Here is a 27526-nt window from a genome sequence, read left to right on the forward strand (position 1 = left end):
TACCCGCGTACCTACGGGTACCAAACCCGGCGGGCGCAGATTCGGGCACCTAGTTAAATCCGCGGGTACGGATGCGGGCATAGATCTAAACCCAACGGGTATTTCTTAACGGATAGCAAAATGGCTTACCCGAACCTGTATACCTGTGTACCCGCTTTAGCTAACTGACATATGGGGTCATAGCCATCAAATATATACCAGCAGTGCACGATCCTGCGAAGTCCGAAACCCTAGTCCCCAGTCCACACCACAACACAGCCGCCGCACCTGCCCTGCCCCTACTTCGCTCGCCCATCGCCCTGATCCAGCAGCCGGCCGGCCGTCACCACGCCGTCCCCGGCTCCCCGCCCGTCGCCGCACCATCCCCGGCTCCTCGCCCGTCGCCGCGCCGTCCCCAGCTCCCAGCCCGTCGCCGCCCATCCGTCGCCGGCTCGCCACGCCATCCCCACCTGTTGTCGTCCTCGTCGCTGTGAATCCGCCCTCTGTCGAGCTAGCCTCCGTCGATCTGGTGTCGGTCGTCGTCCGCGTCGTGTCGATCCGCCCTCTGTCGAGCCAGCCATCGTTGATCTGGTAAGTAACACGCAGGCTGGCAGGGACGGCCATGTCAGACCCGGGGCAGCGGGACTGCTTATAGGCATAGAATATTCTAGAGTAAGGGATAGCTCACGGATGTACCTTACTTCTCTTGTAACTACCCGAATAGGCGTAGAAATAGCTGTAGTACAAAGGAAACTACCCGACTATGTTGTAGTAGGACTCCAACTGTACTCAGCTAGGATTTTCCATGTAACCCTGTCCCCCCGGATATATAAGGGCGGGCAGGGAGCCCCTCCAAACGATCAACACCTAAGGCAATACAAATAACCATACAGGACGTAGGGTATTACGCAAACTCGCGGCCCGAACCTATCTAAATCTTTGTGTTTCTTGTACCATCGAGTTCCAGAGCAGTCGATCCCTACCTACAAACCTTACTGCTAAGGGTATCCCTGAGCAGGCTTGGCGGTAAACACCGACAGCTGGCACGCTAGGTAGGGGATTCGGTGAGTTCATCGGCGAATTCGATAGCCGGATCAAGCGACGCCAACAATGTGCTAGAGGGCACAACTCTCGTTTTTGGTTCTTGGGCATGCACGGCTAATGGATCGAGCGGCTTCTCCAGCCACCTCGTCACGCCTAACTCGCCTAAACCGAAAACCACCACCCAACTCGCCGACATCTGCAAGACCGCGGATCTCGATGAAAAAGGAGTTCTACTTGAACTCGGTTCGGATAACGCAGAAAACGTGTCGACTCCAACTCGAGCACTCGAGATAGCCGAGTCCAATACAAATTCTGATACCAAAAAAACTCACTTTTCCGAAACCCTCGGAAAATACTTGACTCACCTCAAGACGATCAAACGCCCCAAGATCATCAACAACTCAAGACTACTTGATGGAGTAGATCGAGTTTCACGATCAATAGAGGGCTGCATCAAACTTGCAGAATCTGCCATTGGCTCATCTACATCACAGTAGAACCTAGAAGTATTGAACCCACCACAGAAATGGTCGGGTGATATACTCTCAGGGGTCGATCGAGTGGATCTCAAGCTCGCCAACTGCATTAAGATAGCTGAAGGCACTCTGCAAAATTTGAAGCAGAAATCGGGAGGAGGAATCTGCGGGGGATCTGGTGAGACAAACCCCCGGCTTGTTCGGATGGGACCGTCTATCTCCAGGATACCTCAGAACCCTTCACCGAAACCTGCTCACATTCGGACTCTTGAACCAGCCGAGTCCCAGTTCGATCAGGATTTTGATCAATTCATGAATAGACTCGACAACTTCGAACCATTCGACGATCTCGAAGACTGGTCAGATAACGTCGACTTGTTCATGAAGGCCATGGCGAACCCACCACAGCATGCTGATGCCCTCTGGGAACTAGCCAAAATCAAAAAGGGAAAAAGCTAAAGCTCCATAACAATCCAGTGAGTCGATTTTTGACAAACTCTGAATCAAGGAGCCTGAAGGGCTGACTCCCACTCAATCATGGCTACACTGGATGAACGAGAATGCCCTCCGTGTAGAGATGGGCATCCCGCTTCTCGCTCACCCAAAGCACACATACTCTAAAATCGGTGGACTAACCGGTTCCGAATTCGAGTACTCTTCTAACGCGGAGGAAGAGCTGGATGACATAATCCAGTACAACAAAAAAGTCGAATCCAACTCGACTAAGAAGCCCAAGTCTGATCAGGACTCCATCCCAAACTTGGTCATATATGCAACGCCTCAAGGACGGACAGTGCGCCTAAGGAAAACACAAGATCCCAACACCTCTGGCTCGCAGCCATCGGATCTGCTCTTTCAGCAAAGCACTCCATTAGATCCGTCCTCAAGCAAACAAGACCAAGAATTTCAAGATCTTTGCCGTGAAATCCTCATGGTTCGCATCTCCGAAGTCCAGGAACCTGAGGGTGATCCCACATAGCGTCTCAACCTCGATGACTACAATTTTGATGATTTCGACGAGTACCTTTCCGATAATATGGAAACTACTCCTCCCACAATCACAGAAGCCCAAGCTACTATCAAGCAAGATCCGCCTGCACCTCCTCCAGTAGTGACAGTCACTGTGCAATTGGAAGAACAACACCCAGCAGAAGATCTTTACGAGCGTCGTCGCCTGCTTAACCAGAAGAGGGCATTCAGGCGCCAGGGCCTCGCCAGCAGCCAGCAAGAACAGCAAGGCGACAACTACGACTACTCCAATTGTGATCTCTGCAACGTGATCAATGCTGGTTGTGACGCGCACAATGTCATCATCTCAAGGAGAAAGGAGCGCGAGGAAATAGAGGCTTACAGCCCTTCTTCCAACTACCGCATCCCACCAAAGACTTCTGCATATTTCAAGAAGTACAAGCCAGTAAGCACCCGTCCTCAGGGTAAACCGCGCACCCCACATCATGGGGAAACATCTCTTGGTGGAGCCAGGATCAACAAGACCCTACTACGCAAGTGCTTCATCCACCCGAAGAGCTCTCACACGATCTTCGAGTGCGACTCACTTCGCAAGGCTCTTGGGGCACCCCTCCTAATTGAGACTCTACCTAAAATCTAGTTGACCACTGTATCGACTAGTTTTATCCTTGAATAATTATTCAATCATGTAAACCATTGCTCACGTCTAACGGGTAAGGGGTAGGTCTTAAGAGTCAGAGTCTGTCATTTTACAATCACTGTAATTTCGACAAGTCCAAAATAAAAGTTGATTTCCTCCGCAAATCGACTACTTGGCTCTCGCTCATATGGTAAGTACCTCATCTCAAACATTGCCCGAAAAGCTGCATTGGAGCAGCAATTGAGTAGCTCTCACGGTTTACCTTGGGTGATTTTACGATATTTTTGTCTTGAATAACCCGACGGGGTTCATCCTAACAGACCTGTCCTAAGAATCACTCATCCCCGGTTGAGGACACCTTACTCGCCTCGCTCGAGTAAGTTTTGGATATCCTTTCGGTATTTTCGTCTTGAATAACCCGACGGAGTTCATACCTAACAAACTTGCCTTAAGGATTACTCCAGTCCTTGGTTAAGGGCACCCTACTCGCTAGCTCGAGTAGGTTTTGGATACTCTTTCGGCATTTTCGTCTTGGATGACATGACAGGGTTCATACCTAACAGACTTGCCCTAAGAGTTACTCCAGTCCTTGGTTAGGACACCCTACTCGCTCGCTCGAGTAGGTTTTCGATACTCTTTCGGCATTTTCGTCTTGGATAACCCGACGGAGTTCATACCTAACAGACTTGCCCTAAGAGTTACTCCAGTCCTTGGTTAGGACACCCTACTCGCTCACTCGAGTAGGTTTTGGATACTCTTTCGGCATTTTCGTCTTGGATAACCCGACGGGGTTCATACCTAATAGACTTGCCCTAAGAGTTACTCCAGTCCTTGGTTAGGACACCCTACTCGCTCGCTCTAGTAGGTTTTGGATACTCTTTCAGCATTTTCATCTTGGATAACCCGACGGGGTTCATACCTAACAGACTTGCCCTAAGAGTTACTCCAGTCCTTGGTTAGGACACCCTACTCGCTCGCTCGAGTAGGTTTTGGATATCCTTTCGACATTTTCGTCTTTGATAACCCGACGGGGTTCATACCTAACAGACTTGTCTTAAAGATTACTCCAGTCCTTGATTAAGGACACCCTACTCACTCTCTTTCGACATTTTCATCTTGGATAACTCGACGGGGTTCATACCTAACAGACTTGTCTTAAGAGTTACTCCAATCCTCAGGTATGACACTTTAGTCGCCTTGCTCTAGTAAGTTTGGATATTCCTAAAATATTTACGTCTTGGTTAACTCGACGGGGTTCATCCTAACATTTCTATTTTAGAAATCAATCCAGTCCTGGTATAGGACATACTACTCGATAAATCGAGTAGTTTGGGATATTTCCATAAAAAGTTGTATACTACCTGGATGACCAAGCAAAGTCTATCCTAACTGGTCAACCACAAAAAAATCCCTCAGGGAGCACGTATAAGTTCTTGATACTCTAAAATAATTTGTCACAAGTCTCCTACTTGCTTAGACTACCAAGGGAGCTTCAGCTACGGAATCTTTTCACCTCGAGTACTTGTCGGGTGCTACTCATTTGCTCGAGGTACATAAACAGTTCCGTTTTCCCTTGGTACTCTGAGCAGTTGTCGAGAGCCTCCTGTTCACCTATCTATCAAGGAACATCTTAAGCTCCTAAATACTCGATAAGAGTTTGTCGGTACCCTGTAGCAGGGATACCCACTCCTACTGCAGCAAGGCAGGACTTGCATAGTCATCCGTGACTAACGCCATAAAGGGCGGAGCTGCCGGCCCCACGGGCCAGGCTCCTACCCCACCGGGCCAACGGCCCCGGACCCGCCCCCAGCTCTGGGACGGGTCCGGTGACGCCACATGTCCCAAGAGGAGGGGAAGCTCCGAACCAACAGCAGGGGGCCCGGACCCCCCATAGGGGTCCGGGACCTCCCCGCGACTGTCCGGACCTCCCATGTGCGTAGAGACAACATACCGCCGGGGTGGTCCGGAGCCACCATGTGTCCCGCAGACGCGGGTGCGGGCGCGAGTCTTCCGCTGGGAGACTCGCCCACCCACCGCATTCAATGCGGGTGGATGAGGCGTGCTTTGCCAGCAGAGCACGTGGGGCAGCCTTTGTCAGGCCTCACTGTAGACCGCGTCTTACCGAGGACACAGTGCAGCCACCTGCGCCGCACCCTCGCAGAGCCGTCTGTCGCATTAATTAGATACGACGGCACGGCACTTTTCCATCATGCCGCCTACGCCGCAAGCTACACGGCCCGTTCAGCTACGTGGCAGGCGACGCCGCTAGCTACGCCTAGCGCCGTTCCGACAAGACAGCGCCTGGACATGCTGAACGGGGGACTCCAGAAGCAGGCAAGGATATCCAGGAGAGAGATCTCCTTGCCTGCGACGCCATAATGTATGGACAATACATTATCTTATACTACATCGTTTGGGGCCCACCTGTCGGGGACCCAACGGTCATGTATGCGCCTCCCTTGAGATATAAAAGGGAGGCGCTCGCTGTACACAACAAGCCCTCCAGAGCGCACTCAGACACACGCTGGACTTGGCTCCAACTCCTCAGTCTTGAGCAATACAGCACACAGTGGACGTAGGGTATTACGCTCCGGCGGCCCGAACCACTCTAAACCTGCTGTGTTCATCGTGTTCTTGCGCAAGATCGAACTAGGACTAGCTAACCCCCGAGTACTCACCCTCTGGGCTTAGGCGGGTGCCTTCCGCCACCCGGCTGTGGTTTGCCACACCACGACAGAGTTCTTCCCCCGATTGGACAACAAAGTCCATATGAGCTTCGCTCTAACAAAGCATTTCCTTTGAAAAGGAAATCTGCTTTAAGCTACGGCTTTTTGACATTCTTGTAGTGCTTTTCCCACTTGGTTAATCCTGCGGGATTCAATCCTAACCGGTCAGCACTAGAGTTCTGATTCAGAACCATACAAACTCGATCCTATTCGAGAATACTTTGCCCCCTAAGGCACCCATGGATACAATTCTTCATATCTACTATCAAGACTGAGTAGGCGCGATGCTGCCAAAACTCAGGATTTTCGAGTACAACTACTCGACACATCAAAGGATTCCACAATCCTAACACAGAACAAATACTTAAACATTACACAAATATTCAACATTTGTTCAAAAAGTACTTGTGGCCACACGCCAAATAAATATTACATTCAAAGTTCAAGCGGACTCGGGCTTGCTTAGATACTCCACTATCTGGTCTGCTACCACGGAGGTCTCTCGCAAGTATTGACTGAACTGATCATCAGTACAATCAGACCTCGTGCCCTTCCCGAGTGCATCAAGAGGAGTAGTTGTCCAGTAAGATTTCACCAACCCGAGTATATGACCCACGTACTGACGGGTGGTTGTGGAGACGTATCTTTCAAAGGCTTCGGGCACTTTACGAAGTTTCCCTGCCAACGAGAGCGGTTCGTTTTTGTTCTCTTCCGGGATCTCCATAACCTCGGCTACTTCTTGGGCAGCATCCCTGACCTCTCGCAGCGTGACAAGCTCTTGTTGCATCGAGTCTCGGGACTCTGACAGCTCTTTTAGCTATTTCATGGCTCCCACCATTTCCCGGTCAGAAATCTCCTTGATCTTCTTGAGCTTTTCAATTTCATCTGCATTTCGGTACATAAGAATCTTTAGATCTAGTACCAAGCTTTCCTCAATCTTTGAAGATTGTGCACAAACTGTGTACTCGATTAAAAGAAAAACTTATAAACACCAAGCAGATTAATCTAGTCGACTGCATCATGTATGCTAAAGACTAACTTTTTTTGGCTTGGGAGAGCTGCTTAAGCTTCCCCTGGAGAGCAGCCTTCTCGGACGAGAGCGTCTTCACTCACTCTTTTAGAGCATTCAGCTCTGTATCATCCTGGGCTGGACTACCCTCCTGCCCCAGTACTTCCTGCCAAGGAATAAAAGCAAAAAGATCAGTATGCACTACTCGATCTATACTAAAGTACTCGAAAGTATTCGACCACTTACCCCCAACAGCTTGAACGCAAGCTTTAGCTTCTCTTGTGGCAAAACACTCCCCGATGGAATCTGGGAAGTACTCGCCTGCACATCAGAAGTCGCCTTCTCCGGCGCATCTTCAATCCTCCCCACAGTATCCCCAAGACTTTGGGAATCTAGAGGAAAAAATTGCTACTTAATCAAATTAAGTGCAAAGAAAAGCACTTTTTCAAGTACAAGGCATTACAAGTTTACCCGCAGGGGTTTCTTCAGGCAGCTTCTTGTCGCCTCCCTCAGGAAGCTTCTCGCCATCGTCCTTCTCCGGGAGCTTGTCGCTCCCACCGTCCTTCGGGAGCTTCTCATCGCACCTCTCGGTATCAAGCAACGGAGAATCCCGAAGCATGGAATCCACCATGTCTTCAGTCTCACAGGCACTCATCTCTGGAGTACCCGGGGGCTTCTCCACTGCTGATTTAGGGGTTGAGTCATCCTCAGTTTCCCCACTCGCCCCCAGGAGCGTGTCACTGAAAAAAAACGAGTCAACTACTCGATATCGAATGGAAGAAGCAGACAGGGATAGATAGAATTTGGTAGGCTAAAGACTTTCTTTCAAAGCTAAAGCTTGCCTAGCTTGCTAACCATCTGCCATAACATTCTGTGTGGTGAGAGGCGTCAGTGGCACACGAAGTACCAATCCCAAATGAAATTGCGAGCGGCGAACTAGCTGATCTGTAAAATCAAATCCTTCCCATACTTGAATTCTGTCCGGTATGGCACATCCCTTTAATTTTGCTTCACAGCCTAAAATCTGGTTTCGTTTGTAGAGAAAAAAATGCAGTTGCTACAACCATATGATAGATCTACTTATTTTTTATAGAAAAGGCAAATCCTACAATTACAAGTTTTAAGAAACTTATGTGGGAGCTCTTTTCAGAGCAAGCGCCTTGACGCCAAATTTTCGGGCAGGCCTCGTAATCACAGGCTGATTACCCGCATCGCCGGCTTTATCTACATTAGAACTACTCATCGGAAGAGTAGTCCTAGTCCCCTTTGACAGGTCCACTGTGGTGGAAGGGACGGTCTGTCCCACCACAGCATCATCACCAGATGCTGCTGTCCGTGGCATTTTAGTCGCCGGACTTGAACAAAGAAAAAAGTTCAAAACAAAACCAGCAAGTCGAAGACAAAAGTACTCGATTGCAATCAACTAGCCACTTACCTGTTGCTAGTAGTCTGGGAGGAGCTGCGATGCTTCCTCGCCACCGACTGAGCACTCTTGGAATGCCCGGTCGGAGTATCTGTACTCGGAGTAGGGCTTAGCTCCCTGTCACTCCTCTCCTTAACCGCCTCCTCATCTGCAAAACCAAGGTTGGACATCAGCACTGTTTGTATGAAAAATTCATATGAGCATACGAGAACTTGGTTGACAGAATGAAAAGCGCATGGAAAAATAAAAGGTCGAATAAATTCCTGGCGGTGAAGGACTACTCTTAAAGCGCTCCACGTCCTCCTAACAGAAAGCAAATTCTATTAGAATTACACTAAGGTAAAGTACTCGATTACTATACATTGACTACTCTTATCAAGTACCTCTTTTGGAGGACTCGCAGCTGAAAACGTATCAGGAACAACATGAACTTTCTTTACGTCCCTGAGTATTCGCTGTAATCGACTAAACACTTCCTCATCCGAGATCTCTTCCTTTGAGTACCTTGATGAGTCGGTTGTTCCATGATACTGGAAACTAAGCATTTCACGAGCCTGCAGCGGCTGGATTCTTCTCTTCATCCAGTTAAACATGACTGCCTCCCCAGTCACATTCTTTTGCCTAAGGTTGGCAATGCGCGCGAGTAGCTCAGGAATTTGGCTTTCGTCGACTGATTTCTTATTCCACTCAGGCCACTGAATCGGAGGGCTTGGAGTAATCGATGGGACACTTTCCCACTGGTTCTCTACATAAAACCACCTAGGTTTGCAGTCGATTACTTTATTGCTAAGCTTATAGGGGATGTAAACTTTGTCTTTCCCCTGTCTAAGCTAAAGGTCCACACCGCCAACTACATCTAAAACGTAGGAATTCGATTGCTGTTTCAAATGGAAAAGGAACCAAAAGAGTTCGAAATGAGGCTCGATGCCCAGAAAAGCTTCGCACAAATGTACGAAGATTGAAATGTGAATAAAGGAATTGGGAGTCAAGTGATGGAGCTGGATCCTGTAATAATGAGGAGCCCGGAAAAGAAAAACGAAAAAGAAAACCCCAATCCCCATCCCAGATAAGGTGCAAAAGCAACAATTTTCCCTGTATTTTCATACGGATGATCCTTACCCAAGGCAGGACGCCATTGGATAACAGATCTGGGAACCAAAAGACCAGCCGAAACTAAGGTTTCTAGGTCAGATTCGGAGCACTTACTTGTGTTCCATCCTTCTTCATGGGTTAGCTCTGCAGCCACACCCTTCCCCTTGCTTGATTTCTTGGGAGCCATTCGGAAATCTACTGGGCGCTTCACGTGCATACACTGGCTAAACCTTAGGCGGATTAAGAAGCAAGGAGGAGCAAGAACTTTAGATCTGGGGGCTCGGAGGCAAGAACAGATCTAAGCAGTAAAAAGTGAATGGCGTCTGATGGGGTAAAACCTAAGTTACTGTTTCATTTTATAATGGCGGTGGCAACATGATAAAACACTCCAAAGGCCAACAGTCCGTTGCAAATCGCGAAAAAAGCAGGATTTTTTGAGAAATTTCTTTTTTCTAAGATTACATTCTAGAAAAAGAAAACACTCACATCCATAGTCAACTACTCGACTCATCTTTTCTCGACTGGGATTATATTCCAGAACAAGAAAAAGTATTCGACACAGTACAACTACTCGATATTACAATTCGAGTACCTTTTTCCTAACTAACTTTACAACGACTCGGGTCTGCACGCATGGCCCGAGGCCGTGACAAAATACAAACTTGTTATTCCCATCAAGGGAATAATGATACTCGTATTCTGGGAAAAAAATTTCAAGAGTTTGGAGGCAGATTACAGTAATCCCCTCGCAAGTCCTCTTGTAGCATCTTTTGGAGAAATTTTTCCTTCTCCCTGAATACGTTGTGACAAGATTAAGTCTCCTTACCAGAGATATTGGTTCCTGGGCACCCAGAAACAGGCAACCCCAAGGATGTGACCCAACAAGACTCAACCAGTCCACAGAGAACCTGCCTCATTGGAATATGCAAGGACATGATATCCAGAATAGATCCAATGAGAGCATGGGAGTGGTAGGATGAGATAGCAGGGACTTCTCTTGTCACTCGCAAGTTCTCTTCTAGCATCTCTTGCTGGAAAGGACTACATAAACTTCAGGAGGATGAGAGAAAGAACACCAAAAATAAGCCATGGCTTCTACACATTGGTGCTTTTGGCAAAGGCCTCTCTCCCACCTTTTATAGCCACAAGGGATTTTACTAGAGGACAACCCGTGACGCTACGGTTACAGTATTCACGGATGCATTCAAAGGACGCAATAATGCAGATTCTCCATACAGTAACATCCCACGTGAGCACACAATAAAGAGCCGAACATCTCAGGTTTTATTTCTGAAGTTATTTCGGGTGCAATCAGTGTGGCGTATACAATTGTATCATTTTTCTGGGATTTTTTACCCGAAAAAAAGGTCTTTTCGGATACCAGATCTGATGAATCCTGCAAATATTCTGAAGAATAAAATCTGATGCCACGTCTTAAATCCTTAATTCCGAATCTTGGCTTGGGGGCTACCCGCAGTATAAGGGATTTTGATTTAAGGCTCGGAGGCTGTGAGATATGTGCATCAGAGATTTATTTTTCAATTTTTTTGGAAAATAATGAATGAAAAGACTGAAGTGACCCTCAGCCTGATTCTGCGATTCAACCTAAGGCTCGGGGGCTACTCCATATGGAGCGCGAATACTTTGCGCACCATATATGATCAAGATTTCGGGGCTTGAGCACCTCACAGCCTCGGAGCAACCGAAAGTACTTGGAGGACTACTCGACATATCTGAAGGAAGGTCTAGAAGCAACCGGAATGATGTTCTGACTACTTGAAGTACTCAAAGATGCTCGGCCAAGTACTCGACGCCTGCAGGACTCGGCTACGAAGAGCTCGGGGGCTTGTCAGACCCGGGGCAGTGGGACTGCTTATAGGCATAAAATGTTCTAGAGTAAGGGATAGCTCATGAATGTATCTTACCTTTCTTGTAACTACCCGAATAGACGTAGAACTAGTTGTAGTACAAAGAAAACTACCCGACTATGTTGTAGTAGGACTCCAACTGTACTCAGCTAGGATTTTCAATATAATCCTGTCCCCCCGGATATGTAAGGGCGGGCAGGGACCCCCTCCAAACGATCAACACCTAAGGCAATACAAACAACCACACAGGACGTAGGGTATTACGCAAACTCGTGGCCCGAACCTGTCTATATCTTTGTGTTCCTTATACCATCGAGTTCCAGAGCAGTCGATCCCTACCTACAAACCTTACTGCTAAGGGTATCCCTGAGCAGGCTTGGCGGTAAACACCGACAGGCCATTCTCGCACGAGTTTGCTGTTGAACAATGTTTTGTCGTGCTGTGTGATGAACCATTCAATATTGTTAGATGTGGTCTGGGAGATGTATGTGTGTATTTCTTAATCCTATGTCACTGAACTATGAACCATTCAATATTGTTTGATGTCTGAACTATGTATTGTATGATGTCAGTTTCTTGAGGTTGGCGGGTAGGCGGGCATGCCCCCAGGTAATCCATGCCCGTGGGTAGCGGGCGCGGGCATGAGTTGGTGCCCGTGGCAGGTCGCGGGCACGGGTGCGGGTAGAGGATTTTCCTCGCGGGTGCGGGTTTGTGAGATCAGTATCCGCGGGTATAAAATCCGTTGCCATCTATAAGCAGAGCTCGATCTAGGGTTTGGGGATGGGTCGCGGGAGGGATAGGGTGCCGGCCCGATTGGGACCTTTTTTAAACGATGCTGCTGCTTCTTGACTCGGGTAAAAACGTCTCAGTAAGCAAAGTTTGACGCCGTTAACCTTAGATTTTGATGGTAGTGGCACATAGGGGATGAAAAATTATATAAGATGTCATAGAGGGGATGTGCTAATTTTCAATGGCATATAAGGGACCGGTTACATTTCCCAATGGTATACAAGGAATTTGCTCGATTGTGTTAAAGTGAAATAGGATTATCAATAGAGAGTGGAGGGAGCAGGAGCTAAAAAAATTCGGGCAGCACGGCTCAGAAAGCCAATCGTCGATTGGAACATGCTGAGGTACGGTGCATCACAGCTCAAAAGTAGTTGACATTCTTTGGTCATTTGTTCATAGGTTACGTTAATCTAGATCGATGACACAACAGACGCTAGCTAGATCGGAGTAGATACATGGACGCATGTATGGATACACGTACGCGCCGACAGCAACAATAATTTTGACGGGAAACCGACCGCCAACAATATTGACAATTTTGTACTGCAAGCCGCAGTCTGGTGAACGGAAAGACATCCTGAAGATCTGAACAAAAGCTCGCCCGATAGCTGCATCTAAATATCTAATAATAAATTTAATCAAATTGTAGATAATAATAAGGTTACAGCTGCATTTATATATGTATCAAAATTATCATCTGCGACACTCACTAGCTGTCTATTTGCAGCTGGAAACATTGTACCTTATTCGACGAGTCAATTGTGTACTCTCGCGCGCAGAACCACCAGCGTCACCGTGCTTAATATGCCTTTAATTTAATTAATCGGGGCAACATTAGCAGCAGGTCAACTCTGCCGCGGCGCGTTGCTTGAGTTGCCGCCATGTCCCGCATTGACTTGCACCGCGACGCACGGCGACGTGCGCTCCAAAACATTCTGATCACAGCAGTCAGCGGCGCCTTCTTCCTCGCCGTGCCGGGCTATAAATGGACATGCATCACCAGCAACTCGTCTTCATCCCCAGCAGTCCCTGCCTCTCTAGCTCTGTCTCTCGAGTGGATTAACACTCGAGCACACACAAGACACTCTTGGCAGAGTGCACGAAGCTAAGCAGCGATGGCCGCTAAGCTCGCCGTCTTCACCGTACTCGCGCTGCTCGGCTCCGTGTCGTGCCAAGCGGGCTACGGCGGCTATGGCTATGGCGGCGGCAATCCCACTCCTCCGACACCCACTTATCCTCCGGCACCCAGCCCACCCACACCCACCGGACCAAGCCCTCCTCCTACCGCTGGCCTGAGGGTCGGATACTACGACGACAAGTGCCCCGGAGCCGAAGGCATCGTCAGGGAGGCCGTGCGCGGCGCCAACGACGGCATCAAAGCTGGGCTCGTCCGCCTCTTCTTCCACGACTGCTTCGTCCGGGTAAGTTCATCACGGCCCGCTTCATGTACGGCGGCGTTTTGCATTGCATCATAGCGCTTCTCCAACTGACAACACGCGACATGCATCGCGACGTCTAGGGGTGCGACGCCTCCGTTCTGCTCCAGCCGACGGACGCCAACCCGCAGCCGGAGATGCTGGGCATCCCGAACCTGAGCCTGCGCGGATTCGGGGTCATCGACGCGGCGAAGACCACGCTCGAGGCGACGTGCCCGGGCGTCGTGTCCTGCGCCGACATCGTCGCCTTTGCCGGCCGCGACGCCAGCTACTTCCTCAGCGGCTACGCGATCAACTTCACCATGCCCGCGGGCCGCTACGACGGCACCGTGTCCCTCGCCAACGAGACCCTGCCCAACCTGCCCCCGCCCTTCGCCGACGTCCCGCGCCTCAAGGCCATGTTCGCCGCCAAGGGGCTCGACGCCGTCGACATGGTCGCGCTCTCCGGCGCGCACAGCATCGGCCGCTCCCACTGCTCGTCCTTCTCCGACCGCCTCCCGCCCAGCAACACCTCGGACATGGACCCGGCGTTCGCCGCCGAGCTCCAGGCTAACTGCACGTCGCCGACCGGCGCAGACAACACGGTGGCGCAGGACTACAAGACCCCCGACCAGCTGGACAGCCAGTACTACATGAACGTGATCAACCACAAGGTGCTCTTCAAATCCGACGCCGCGCTCCTCAAGTCGAACGAGACGATTCCACTGGTGTACGCAGCCGCCCTCTCTCCGAAGCTGTGGAAGTACAAGTTCGGGCAGGCCATGGTGAAGATGGGCGGCGTCGAGGTCAAGACCGCCGCCAATGGGGAGATCAGGAAGATGTGCGGCTTCGTCAACAAGCCATACTAGTCCGGCTGATGGTCAGAACTATAAACCCGTGAGATGACCGAGGGTTCGAACTTGACGTACGTGTGAGATCGAGAGAACACTACGCGTCTAATGTTGCTTCACTGTGATATTTCCTTTTTTTTCATTATTTCCATTTCAGTTCTGTTATTCTCTACCATTTCCCCACCAATGTTGCTTCATTATTTTGTTGAATTTATATGCTGCAAATTTGATTGTACTACCACTTGAGATTCCAGAAAGTAATGGAACGATAGTATTGATATTTACTAATTCAGAAGTTCAGAGCTCATATGTGTCACTAGCATGTCTTGACTCGTGAGCTTACTACCTGTATTTTCAAATTATTAATTTGTTATCAGTACAGGCTAACAAAAAAATTTCTGCCTGTGTTTATACTTGCATGCCATGAGCTCAGCTCAAATAGTTAATTGGCATCTAGGTGGCGCCAAGTTCCCGATATGTACTCACAAAAAAAATGGTGATCCAACAAAGAAGGGATTTCAAGGCATGTTCTTAGGCCCAACAGGTGATGTTTTTGGGATGAGAAGTTTTCCTACCCATCATATGAGCCCATGGAAACATGGGCCTACGGCCTACCAGACTCTTTTTGTCTAAAAAAACTCTACCGGGAGTGTGAAACGGATCCCACCGTTGCCCAGTAGAGAAACCCTGACTCATGCTCGAGAGAGCCAAGCCTCGCGGCGAGCACAGTGAGATTTTTTTACCCCAACAGGGGGAATTCACTACTAGTAGAAAAACCCCACGAACCTTGGCCCATGCCTAAGAGGACCAAGTCTCACGGCGAGCACAGCGAGGGGTTTTTTTTTTACCCCAACATGGGGCTGCCCGACCTTTCCGCCTAAAAAGGGTTTGAGAAATAGAGGTCCATTTTGTAAAAAAATTAGATTTCCTTACATCCTACATAGTCTGGTTTTGTAATAATGGCATTCACGTCTCTGCTTATCATACATTTACACTACTCCAGCACCCTCTATCACCGCCGGTTGAAAATAGTCATCACCACCGATTTGGGGAGGTGTTGGATTTAATTCGATGGTGACGAAGAAAGCCATCACCAACTGTTCCAGACCCGGCGGTGATAGTACAAACCATCACCACCGGTTCTAGAACCGGCGGTGTTGCCCCGTCACAAATAAAAAAATTGAAAAAAATATGCTCCTCTTGGTGCTTCGTGCGCCGCTGCCGCTGCTCTGATGCAGCGCCACCGCTCCACCGCGCGCTCGCCCTCCGCGCGCCGCCGGGTAGCGGATTGATTGGAGCAAAGGTCATGCCTGCACACAAAATTCAGTAAACCAGAACTCTTTTGTCCATAGCCAAATCCAAATCGAGAGATCCTGACCTGAATTCCGAATCAGAACCGGACAAGGAAGCAATTCAGGGGAGGAACGGAGGGAGACGCAAGTGCCAGTAGCAGCCCGCGCGGCAGCCGCCATAGCTCCACTTGCCGTAGCCCCGCCCGCAGTAGCGGCCCTCGCTGCTGGAGAGGGTGAGGGGAGCAGCGCCCCCGCTCGCCGGCAGCTGCGCGCCCAAGTTGCTGCCGCACGCCCCCGCAGCCCACGCCGCCGCAGCCGCAACTCGCACTGCCGAGCCCACGCCGCCGCTGCCGCTGCGCGCGCCTCCATTGCTGCGCGCGCCGACGGGGACGGGAAGGAGAAGGGGGGCAGGGGGTCGGAGATGGGGATGACAGGAGAAGAAGGTTCTGGGGGGCATCAGTGGGGAAATAGGACGCATGAAAAAATCTAAGGAGAGGAGTGGGAGAGGAAGAGGGGGTGGGAGAGGGAGAAAATAGATGGGGAAGGCATCACCGTCGGGTTGTAACACGATAAGGTCCAATTAGAATCGGCGGTGATAGTCTACCACCGCCGGTTCAAATCAAACCGGCGGTGATAAAGTGTTTGCGATGATGAATTCTGTAGTAGTGTTAGAGCGAATGAAGATGATGCCTCGATGGAACGAGTATAATGTTTTGACTGACTAACTATATTCGGCAACGCATTCAGGCTGATGAGGAACAGTCTCGCCAAACGCTCCGTCATGCTGATCTTTAGTTGTTTTGTACAGGCGCTACCACCTCGTCATACTACTCACCGATAGTATAGTCTGCTTTATTTTAGCCTGACCGATGCAGACACATGGAGTAGCTGTCAGGATATGATTCCAAGATCTGACTATAACACCGCAGAAACAATAATTAACCTATAATACTATTATTACAGCACAAGAGAGCAACAAAAAGAATGAATCAGAATTAGGTGACAAAAAAATAGATAAAACAACAGGGTCAGAGAATTTGATCAGTAGTAGTAGGCACGCGCACGACCGGCCGGCCGATCACGGCCTGCTGTTGACGACGCGGCACGCCCTCCTGATCTCACCGGTGGCGGCCGTCTTGACCTCGATGCCGCCCATCTTCACCATGGCCTCCGCGTACTTCTGCTGCCACAGCCACGGATACATCGCGTAGACGCGCACCAGGTAGCTCGTCATGTCGTCCTTCTTCGAGGTGAGCGCGGCGTCCGACGTGAAGAGGACCTTGCGGTCGAGCACGTTCTGGTAGTACTGGTTGTCCAGCTCGTCGGGGGTCTCCTGGTCCTGCACCACCGTGTTGTCGGCGCCGCCTGCCGACGAGCAGTTAGCCCGCAGCTCGGCGGCGAACGCCGGGTCCATGTCGGAGGTGGTTGAGCCGGGCGGGAGATCGAGGCGGTCGCGGCGGAAGGAGGAGCAGTGCGAGCGCCCGATGCTGTGCGCGCCGGAGAGCGTCACCATGTCGAAGGCGTCGAGGCCCTTGTCGGCGAACATCTCCTCGAGCTGCTGGAGGCCGGCGAACGGCGGCGGCAGGTTCGGCAGGGTCTCGCTGGCGAGGGACACGTTCCCGTCGTAGCGGCCGGCGGGCATGGCGAAGTAGTCGACGCCGCCGCCGCTGAGGAAGTAGGACGCGTCGCGGGCGGCGAAGGCCACGACATCCGCGCACGAGACCGTGCCGGGGCATTCCGCCTCCAGCTCCGCCTTGGCCGCGTCGATCACCTCGTAGCCGCGCATGCTCGGGAAGTTGGGTATGCCAAAAAAGAAAAAAAAGATGAGAGCTACTCTAATCTCCAGGCCATAAATCACTCAGACATTTAGCTAATGCCAAAGCGCCAGGCACGGGCTTCCTCCTTAATTTTTGCAAGCAACGTTAGGACTGAGGACTCTTTGTGTCGGAAGATTCTTCCATTCCTCTCATTCCAAATTTCCCAAGAAATGAGCAACAAAAGCGATCGCATCGTCTTAGGTGACAGTTCAGTCGAAGCACTTGCCACCTTCCACCATTGGGATGTGCTATCGCAGGTATCCCATGAAGCCATATTTGCGGTTGCCGTAGGTACACTGGCCCCAATCTCGGTCCAAAGACGTCTGGTGTAATGACATTGCGCAAATAAATGCAGAGCTGATTCGTCCGTATGTCTACATAGCGGACACTTCTTCTGGTTCGGCCACCCCCTCCGTTCAAGCCGATCTGCAGTCCACAACCGGTTCTGGTAGGCTAGCCAAGCGAATATCTTACATTTTGGTGGCGCCCACGCTTTCCATATCAACTGATCCAGATTCATGTCCATGGCACCCAAAAATTGAGCCATGTACGCTGATTTGGCGGAGTATTCTCCGTTTGCACTTAGCTTCCACACAATTTGATCCGGCACCCCCGGACGTAACTCAACAGATTGCAGCCGTGTCCAAAGGTTGACAAACTCCACAAAATGCTGCTGAGAGGCGAGCAATGGAATCCTGATGTGCCACACCCAAGAGTTATCCTGAATCGTAGCTCTAACTGATAAGCTCTTTTTTTTACTAGAGGCAAACAAGTTAGGAGCCAAGTCTTTTGGTGCTTGGCCTTCCAGCCACGCTGACTGCTAGAGATGGGCCTTACTTCCATCCCCAATAGTGATTGTGGTGGACGCATTAAACAATTATCGGTCAATTTCGTCGCATGGGATTTCCGTTCCTACCCAGGGCTTGTTGTCACTCTTCCAATAGTGCCAAAGCCAGCGAATTCGTAGTTCCCGCGCAAACTTCCTGAGGTCAAGGATCCCAAGCCCTCCTAGCTTAGTCGGCCTATTGCATCTACGCCAATTGACCTTACATTTGCCTCCTGAAATCCTTTCAAGGCCAGCCCAAAGGAATCTTCTGCGCCTTGAGTCGATTTCCTCGAACACCTCATCAGAAGCCCTGAGCGCAGTTAGGAAATAGATTGGTTGAGAGGAGAGCACTGCCTTGACTAGCGTGTTACATCCCGCAATGCTTAGCAGGCGCCCTTGCCAGGAGCTCAATCTCCCAGCCACCTTGTCGATGAGTGGTTGGAAATCAACTCGTCGTAGCCTGTGAATGGTCAGCGGCAGCCCAAGGTACTTGAAGGGGAATGCAACCCGTTTTGCAGGAAAAGTTGCCAGTACCCTCTCGAGGTCAACTCCCGCACAGCGAATTGTTGCAACTGTGCACTTCTCAACATTTGTGACCATTCCTGTTGCCAAGCCGAAGCGGTGGAGAATGTCTTTTAGCGTCCCGACATCAGTTTCTGTCGGTGCAACAAATACCGCAGCATCATCAGCATATAGGGAGATCCGAAGGCGCGCATGTCGTCCGCGAAGTTTGGAAAGACGACCATTCTCCGTGGCTTTCCTGAGCACATTTACCAAAGGATCAATTGCTATCGCAAAAAGCATCGGCGAGAGAGGATCGCCCTGTCTCAATCCCCTCCCATGCTGAATTGGCGGCCCCGGCACTCCATTGACTATCACTCTAGAGGACGAAGAGGCCCAAACGGACAACAACCAGTCACACGATTTCTGCGGAAAACCTTGGCGGCGCATTAGATCCAGTAGGTAATCCCAACGCACAGTGTCAAAAGCCTTGGCAATGTCAAGCTTGAAAAGCAAAGCTGGTATATTAGAGCGATGGAAGCCCCTTGCAATGTTTCTCACGTACATGAAGTTATCATGTATTGCCCTCGACTTGATGAAGGCACTTTGATTGGTTGACACTATCGCATTCATGTAAGGTTGTAGTCGGGCAGCCAACAATTTTGATATGAGCTTCGCGATGCCGTGAATCAAGCTTATCGGGTAGTAATCTCCAATAGATTCAGCCCCTTCTTTCTTGGGTATCAAGACTACATTGGCTGAGTTCAGTAGCGCTAGGCTATTTGTGCGATGATTGTAGAAGCGTTGCACTACACACAAAAAATCCCCCTTAATGATCGGCCAACAACTTTAAAAGAAGGCTCCTGTGAATCCATCCGGCCCCGGTGCCTTGTCAGAAGGCATGTGTTTGACTATTTTGTGGAGCTCCTCTTCCGTGAAAGGTTCCACAAGTGACGCCAAATCATGGTGTTGGAAGTTCAGCTCTGGCCAGTTGAGATCCACCCGCCGCAACGGTGGAGTGCTCATGATACTCTAGAAGTGCTCCTCGGCTACTTCCATCTTAGTTTGTGAAACATTCCCCCGCCAAAGTTTGTGGATAAATTTTTTTCTTCTACGCGAGTTGACCTTGAGATGAAAATATTTAGTATTCGCATCGCCCAGTTTGATGTTCGTTATTCTGGAGGCCTGCCGCTTGCGAGCTCTTTCAAGGACCGAAAGGCCAAGCACTCTCTGCTTTAGCTTTTTGCGGAGCTCGAGTTCATCAGGTGTCAAAACTCTATTTTCTGGTGCTTTGTCCAACTGTAGAATTACATCCAGGGCCATATGCGGCTGCAGTTTCGTTTCAGAGAGCAAGTTCCTACTCCACTCTTTAAGCCTGGAGGCAGTTGTTTGTAGCTTAAAATTGAGGCGATGTAGGGGCACTGTATGCGGGTTTTCTTGAATGGAAGCATCGCAACCCTGAACCGCCACACATCACAGCGCCATCATTAGTGGTTACTAGCAATGCTTAACAAGACAAGGAATGGCTAGCTTGATCGAGGTACGTCGAGGTCTTACACGGACAAAGCAGTCGTGGAAGAAGAGGCGAATAAGCCTGGCTTTCATGCCGGCATCGAAGCTACTCACGTGCTTCCTCACGATTGCCTCCACGTCCACGTGAGGCCCACATCTGTTGTCGTAGTATCCGACCTCGAGCTTCTTCTTCTTTCCTGCATCATCTGAGTTGGGTGGAGGAGGAGGTGAAGGCAGAGGTGGTGGTGGGCTTGGGCTCGGCGGAGGATAAGTAGGTGGCTGTGGAGATGTAGTTGGTGGTGGGCTCGAACTCGTCGGAGGATAGGTGGGTGGCTTTAGGATTCTAGGTGGTGGTGGTGGTAGGCTCGGACTCGTAGGTGGCTGACTCGTCGGAGGATCGATGGATGGTTGTGGGATCACATTCACAGGTGGTGGTGAACTTGGACTCATCGAAGGATAGGTGGGTGGCTGTGGAGACACAAATGGTGGCGGGCTCAGATTCGTCGGCGGGTACGCTGGTGGTTGTGGCTGTGGCGCTGGGGATGGGTTCACTACGGGAGTCCGGCTGTTCGTCGTGTGCCAAAAACACATGGCAAATGCTTTTTTCACACGGCAAACTGCACACGGTAAACAGGTATCGATAAAAAAGATCTTTTGCCGTGTGCCATTTATTGGGCACACGACAAATAGTTTGCCGAGTGCTAAAAAGCACTCGGCAAAGAAGTTTTCAGAAAATCGATTTAAAAAATAGAAAACAAAAAGATTTAATTCAGGGAGGACCCCATCTGCCAGCCACACACCGGTTCCATCTAAATTGCAAGTTGTAACATTTTTCGCACACCACGCAGCCGGCAAGATTCAAACTCACGACCTCTCCCTCACGTGTAACATTCTCTACCACTACACCACACAGTCACTTGTGTCTATACTCCATTTTTTCCCCCACATATTATACTAAACCGAGAGTATATTATTTGTTTGAGGACCTAAACGAATTCAAATTAAAAAATTGTCAACTACAAAGTTTCATAATTTTTCGAGATCTATAACTTTTATTTTGGTAGTTTTTCTATCTGAGGTCATTTACAAAATATTGTTTGTTTGTCGTGTGCCTTGATCTGGCACACGGCAAACACTTGTTTTGCCGTGTGTCCTTGATCTGGCACACGGCAAAGCATTCGAAACACTTTATTTTAACTTCAATTTTTGTACCATTCAATTTGTTCTAATATTTTATATTTGTATAACTTTGTCACAATTTTTACCTTGGCAAAGTGACTCAACAATTCGTATTTGATGATTCTATGAGAAAAAATATATAATCTAATGTGTTTCAAGCTCAAATTCAAATTAATTATTTAATTGCAAAAATAAAATAAAATTATTAAATGTCTTCGAAAAATAACTAAAATTTTACGTGATGTAATTTAAATTGTATATTGGTAATAGAAAAAAATTTGAAGTCAAATCCAAATTCGATCGTAACTTTTACTCCAAACCTTACTGCATCCTTCTCAACTCTCTTATTCTTCTTCGCAGATATTTTTATTTGTAAGCATCGTACATGATAAAATTTTGAAATCCACTCAAATTTTTACCATAGCCTCCACACATGATATCATGAGATATTGCCAAATCTCATAATTTTTAGACTTCATTTGCTTTTTTTAAAATTTTAAAATCATTCGGACACACGTTCATGGTCGTATTTTCTGCACAAGATGTTCGAAATTTCTTTTCATTTAATAGGTAAGGCCTCAAACTAGGTTAAATAACATGAGTATCATTTTTCACTCATTTTATTCTATTATTTGAATCACTTGCGGCTCAAATTTGACTTGATTCGAAAATTACTTGAAATACAATTAATTAGTTAAATATAACAAATAAGTACAAAAATGTATCAAATTTTAACATGGAGTGCCACATGTTGTATGTGAAGAGTAGAAACAGTTTCAAAGTGAGAAGACAAAAAAAAATTTACTGCTTTGCCGTGTGAAAAAAAAACACACGGCAAACCATGACTTTGCCGTGTGTCACAAAAAACACACACGGCAAAGTATTTCTTTGCCGTGTGTTTTGGTTTTGCTGTGTGTTTTCTTGAGCACACTCGGTAAAAATCATGTTTGCCGTGTGTCCGTGAATTTGCACACGGCAAACTATGGTGCACACGGCAAAATCAAAGTTTCCGGTAGTGGTTACCACCTCTGTAGCCGGCTTGGCATGACACGGAGCCGAGCAACGCGAGCACGGTGATGAGGACAGCGAGCGTAGCGGCCATCATCCTTCTTGCTTGTTGCTTTGACTCGCTGGCTAGAGAGAGAACGAAGAGCCGGGGTAGTAGCTAGGTGGAGCCCGTCTTATAGCCCCGGCCCGGCTCGGAGTGGAGTGGGTTGTTTTCTGGAGCGTGCACGTTGTGAGCCGTGCGAGTCAACCCATAGAGAACATGGCTAGTAGGTGAGTGAGATCTACTCGGACGGGACGGTTGACTTCTTGCTGCTAGTTTATTAGGCATTGCTTATATACATGATAACATGTACATGCAGACATGCTCGGCCAACGCATGCATCAAGTATTTGGTACTTACACTGACAGGTTGTGTGTCAAGGCCACTTTGGAATCCAAATTAAAGTGCACGGTCAGAAATACGGGTTCGTTATGGAATTTCGATTGGTTTAGCACAATAATACACATGAATGAAACTAAACTGAATGGAGGTTGGATCCAGCTAGCTGATCTATATTCTTCCGCATCATCCCGTTCGAAAGCAGAAAAAAGGACAAAAAAAGAGGAAAAAATTTCAGTTAATTTGGACCGCAATGGAGTCCCCTGAGGTCCTGCGGTCCATCAGAAAATATGGTGCAGCAGGCCGACAGACACAGCAACTGCGGTCCATCAGAAAAACACTCAGTGGGCCTGAAAAGAAAATATGGGCCGGAGCTACAGCCTACTGTTCCGATTCGAAAGGATCCATGCCAACATGGACTGCTGCTGCTTTCAGAAATGAACGGCCGCCACGGAAACGAAAGCAATTGTACATGGACTGCTAGGTGTGGTTGGATAACTGTTGGCAATCACTCTTGCAGTCAAAATTAGCAGTGGTTTCTTCTCATTGCTTGGACCGGTACAGACTCCTTTCCCATTGTTTTTTTTTTGAAGTAAACCATTGTTTTTTTTTAAAAAAAAGCACCCCGTTCCCATCGTTGGGGACAACAGGAGCTTACTTTAGCGAGTTTGCCTTTCACCTAGCAGCAGCCACCAGCTAGAGTGAGAAATTCCTGATCCAGCTAAAGCCAGCAATATGGGGAGGATCTAGCAGGATTATATTAATTATTATTTATGAGGAGCATCATATCGTCCCAACCACCAACCGAATGGTAGCTAGTTGTAAATCGAGCACTTCTTCCTGATCTCGGCGTCCGCGCCGGGGCGGGTCTTCACCTCGATGTTGCCCATCTTCACCATCGCCGCGGCGAACTCCATCTCCCACCTGCTCCCCACATCGGCGGCGTAGGTACCCACCAGCGCCGCCGTTTCCGTGGCGTTGAGCGCGGCGTCCGAGTCCAGCAGCACGGAACCGTCCTTCACGTTCTGGAAGTACTGGCTGTCCAGGGCGTAGGGAGTCTTGTAGTCTAGGTCCACCGTGGCGTTACCGCCGCCGCCGCCGCACCTCTGGCTCAGCTCTCCGGCGAGGGTGGCGTTCATGCCGGGACGGCCGGTGGAGACGAACATGCAGCGGGCGTGGCCGATGGTGTGCGCGCCGGAGAGAGTGACCATGTCCTTGGTGTCGAGGCCCTTGGCGGCGAATCTGGTCTTGAGCGTCTCGAGGTCGGAGAAGGGCCCCGGCAGGAAGTTGGTGGTCTCGGAGGCGAGGGACACGCGCCCGTCGAGGCGGCCGGCGGGCATGGTGAAGTTGACCCTGCCGTTGCTGAGGAAGGAGGACGCGTCGCGGGCGGCGAAGGCGACGATGTCCGCGCACGACACGACGTTGGGGCAGGCCGCCTCGAGCGCCGCCTTGGCCCTGTCGATCACGCCGAAGCCGCGAAGGCTCTCTCTGTTGGGTGGGCCCAACATCTCTGACGGGTCGCTGGAGCCGCTCGAGTTCACGAGGAGAACGGAAGCATCACACCCCTGAAGAATAGTAATGTATATTTATGAGCATAGTTTTTTGGGTATATTTTGGCTAGAAATTCATCAAAACACAGGTACATTTTGTAAATAATCAAACTTGTGGTATATATGCTGGAAGAGAAAATTTGTACCCGAACGAAACAGTCGTGGAAGAAGAGACGAATGAGCCCTGCGCCGATGCCGGGTTCTTTGCGGACGGCGTCTCTCACGACCTGCCTCACAATGTCTTCCGCGTTGGGGCACGAGGTGTAGTAGCCGACCCTGAGACCTGCCCCTGAGGGTGCAGGAATTGGTCCCTTGTAAATTTTAGGGCTCGGCATCAGGCCTCCGGGACAGCCCAGGCGACCCAGGACTGATGAGACCGGACGAAGCCAACCACCCAGGCAAAGGATGCCGCCGGAGCCCTGGCACTCCACGGACCCGAGGAACGCAAGCAAGGTGACGATGCTCATCAGCAGGGCGCCAAGCTTAGCAGCCATCTTAATTTGCTCGCTCGGTCTGCTAGAACTAGCTAGCTACAAGCTGTTGGTTTCTTGCTTGCGCCAATGTAAACTGTGTGTGCTCTCCTCCACGGGCTAGCTACGTGTCCAATTTATAGCTAGCTCCCGGCCGGGGTGCTGTCCAGTGTCGTCCAAGGCTTAATTGCTGGACACAGTGCACGATCGCACGTTGCGATGGAGAGAGGACGCGAATTTCATCGAAGTCGGCGTAGGGACCGCCGCAGCTGACCAAATCCAATCTAGGAAGTTTGACTGGCTCCGGAGGATTCTGATTTGACGGTGGAATTCTTTTTTAGTTTTAGTACATTTTTGTGCTGCAAAACTATTTCTAGAATATAGGAAGTTTTTCTAAGAAATTAAACGACACTGTCTTACGATGCCCTACGACGCCCGACGAAACTTTCCACGTGGATGGGCTGTAAATTACGAGACGAATTTAATAAGCCTATTTAATTTATGATTTACAACAGTGATGCTACAGTAACTATCTGCTAATCATATATTAATTATTCTCTAATTACCCTTATTAGATTCATCTTGCGATTTCTAGACGAGATCCGTAATTAGTTTTATTATTAGTCTACATTTACCACTCCTAAATGGTGAGCAAAAAAAATTTGCCAAATTTTTTCACCAACTAAACACCCCTAAAGATTTTTTTGTCAGTTGGAGGGAAGAAGATCCGTTTCGTGGGACAAGAGAGGACGATTGTTTTCTAAAAGCTTTGCCTTGGGTTTCCTCGGTACGGCCAGGATGCGATGGAGCTAACGAAATTGGTGCATGTAAAGGTACAGGCTTAATAACATGTTAGTGCAACTTGCCAAATTTATAGAAAAATAAATTTAACTCCATATTGCATGAAACTAATTAACACACTTTGCTAGATTTGTATCATATTGCTACGTGTGCCTGTTAAATATATGTTATCCCAACAAATAATTGTCATAGTGATAACCGTGTGTTTACCTTGTTAAGTATATAACTAATTCTCTGCTGGCACATAAATTGTGAAGCTAATTTTGCTAGCTAGCTTTCTTTTTACATGCTTTCTTTTCACACACGCGCGCGCGCGTATTGCTTGGAGTTCGTTGTTGCGTAGCTGTAATTTTACTGAATATATATATATATCAATTTAATTATACACACATATATTGTTCTGGAAAATTGATAACTTCTTTATTTTTAAGGGGCAAATTAACAACGTTACACACACCTAGCAAAGTGTGTTCCACGCCAATTGCGAAGTGGAGTTCCATTTATTTCTTTTCTAAATGCCACAAGTTGTTGATCTCTTGTGCACTAGCTAAGCTAGCATGTTAGTACAACATGTTCCATATATATTCTAAACAGACGAAATGCAACATGTTCCATTTTCTAAAAATACTACTTTTGTTAGGCAGACAGACGAAATCGATGGCATTCGGGCAACTTGGCTAGCTAGCTCTAAACACTAAACAGGTTAGAGGATGGAAGGGCATGGCTGGAGATGCACATGTGCACTGCAAGTCTTGGTCTTGCCGTGTGTCAGAGCTCTACTGCCTGTCTGCCTCACGTAGTCGTATCTTGCCTTCTGCATGCACAGGACCACAGGTGACGATGGTGCTACCTACCACTAGTACAGTACAGTCTTTACTCTTGGAGATGCAATGCTCAGAGCTTATTCCCATCTTTTTTTTTTCAAGAGAATACCAAGTCTCCGATCGACCATCTTTCGGCCTCGATCGTGCTGTCACTGTGGGCCTTCCGGATCACCCGCGGGCTTGGCCTTGATGCCGCACCCGCAGGAGCTGATGAGGTACCTCCGCGTGAAGCTCCCTGGTACTGCAGCTAGGGTTGAAAACGGTCGGGGTAAATCCCGTTCTGTTCCGCTTCGATTTCTATATTTTACCGGCTCGTTTTTCGTATTTTCATATTTTCGGACAAATTCGAAATCAATACGAAATACGGGATGTCAAATTCGAAAACGGGTCAAAAATGGTTTGCTCTGTATCCCGATCATTTCCGTATATCCCGTATTTGATCGGAATATCCCGTTTTCACAAATTCAGAATATCCTGTTTTTTTACAGCCCAATTCCGCGTCCCTTGAGGCCTTGACGGCCTAGCCCAAATCGATCTAGGGTAAACGACCTGCTCACCCTAGTACCCCACGCCCCCCCCCCCCCGCCTCCCTCTAGCCTCCAGTCCCTGTCCCTTGCGAGCCGCCTCTCGGGCGCCGCCAGGCCACCAGCCAGGCCGCCGGCCCCTCCTCCGAACCTCCCTGAGACGGCCCCTCCTCCGATCCTCCCTGCGATGGCCGCCGGCCCCGCCCCCCTTGTCTCCCACTCGCCATTGCCCGCACGAAGCCTTGCCCTGCGCCGAGCGGAGGCTCGCCGTGGGCGCCGTGGGAGCCTCCTTCGGTTGCCCACACTACGGACGGCGGCGCGGTCGCGAGTTTTTTTTTTTTTTTGAGTGGGCGCGGTCGCGAGTTTGTGACTTGCAAGAGAGAAGTTGGGCTGGACGGCCCAAATTGGTTATAACCTTTATGGCTCATATGCAGTTGAGGGTCAGTCAAGTCCAGCTAGGCGCAAGTCCAATCCTGCCAAGCCCAGTCCGAGTTTGAGCGGGTTGCGTGTGTTGCTGCCGTGAGTTTAAGTCCGAAAAGAACTTTCAATGTTTACAAATACT

At 49.2% G+C, this 27526-nt stretch overlaps 3 protein-coding genes and 1 long non-coding RNA gene across 4 annotated transcripts; 1 reads left to right on the forward strand and 3 right to left on the reverse strand.

Annotated features, from left to right (window-relative positions):
• The first annotated feature begins 13049 nt into the window (after nt 1–13049).
• Nucleotides 13050–14576, forward strand: LOC120659017 (peroxidase 2-like). The gene is made up of 2 exons (XM_039937099.1): nt 13050–13436; nt 13535–14576. Exons 1-2 carry the CDS (start codon nt 13131–13133, stop codon nt 14297–14299), a joined length of 1071 nt encoding a protein of 356 aa, XP_039793033.1. The 5' UTR covers nt 13050–13130; the 3' UTR covers nt 14300–14576.
• Nucleotides 14577–15222: 646 nt separating this feature from the next.
• LOC120659018 lies at nt 15223–16053 on the reverse strand. Its single transcript, XR_005668907.1, has 2 exons — nt 15660–16053; nt 15223–15591 (listed from the first exon to the last, which is right to left on the reverse strand). It is a non-coding gene; the product is annotated as an uncharacterized LOC120659018 (long non-coding RNA).
• Nucleotides 16054–16651: 598 nt separating this feature from the next.
• On the reverse strand, nt 16652–22513 carry LOC120662948 (peroxidase 2-like). Its single transcript, XM_039941990.1, has 5 exons — nt 22432–22513; nt 20275–20846; nt 20140–20175; nt 19090–19096; nt 16652–17403 (listed from the first exon to the last, which is right to left on the reverse strand). The coding sequence occupies exons 1-5, from the start codon at nt 22511–22513 to the stop codon at nt 16652–16654; spliced, it is 1449 nt and encodes a 482-aa protein (XP_039797924.1).
• Nucleotides 22514–23408: 895 nt separating this feature from the next.
• Nucleotides 23409–24920, reverse strand: LOC120661972 (peroxidase 2-like). The gene is made up of 2 exons (XM_039941006.1): nt 24492–24920; nt 23409–24360 (listed from the first exon to the last, which is right to left on the reverse strand). The coding sequence occupies exons 1-2, from the start codon at nt 24837–24839 to the stop codon at nt 23611–23613; spliced, it is 1098 nt and encodes a 365-aa protein (XP_039796940.1). The 5' UTR covers nt 24840–24920; the 3' UTR covers nt 23409–23610.
• Nucleotides 24921–27526: the final 2606 nt, after the last annotated feature.

Source organism: Panicum virgatum, chromosome 2N (genome assembly GCF_016808335.1).
Source record: "Panicum virgatum strain AP13 chromosome 2N, P.virgatum_v5, whole genome shotgun sequence".
Lineage (NCBI taxonomy): Eukaryota > Viridiplantae > Streptophyta > Magnoliopsida > Poales > Poaceae > Panicum > Panicum virgatum.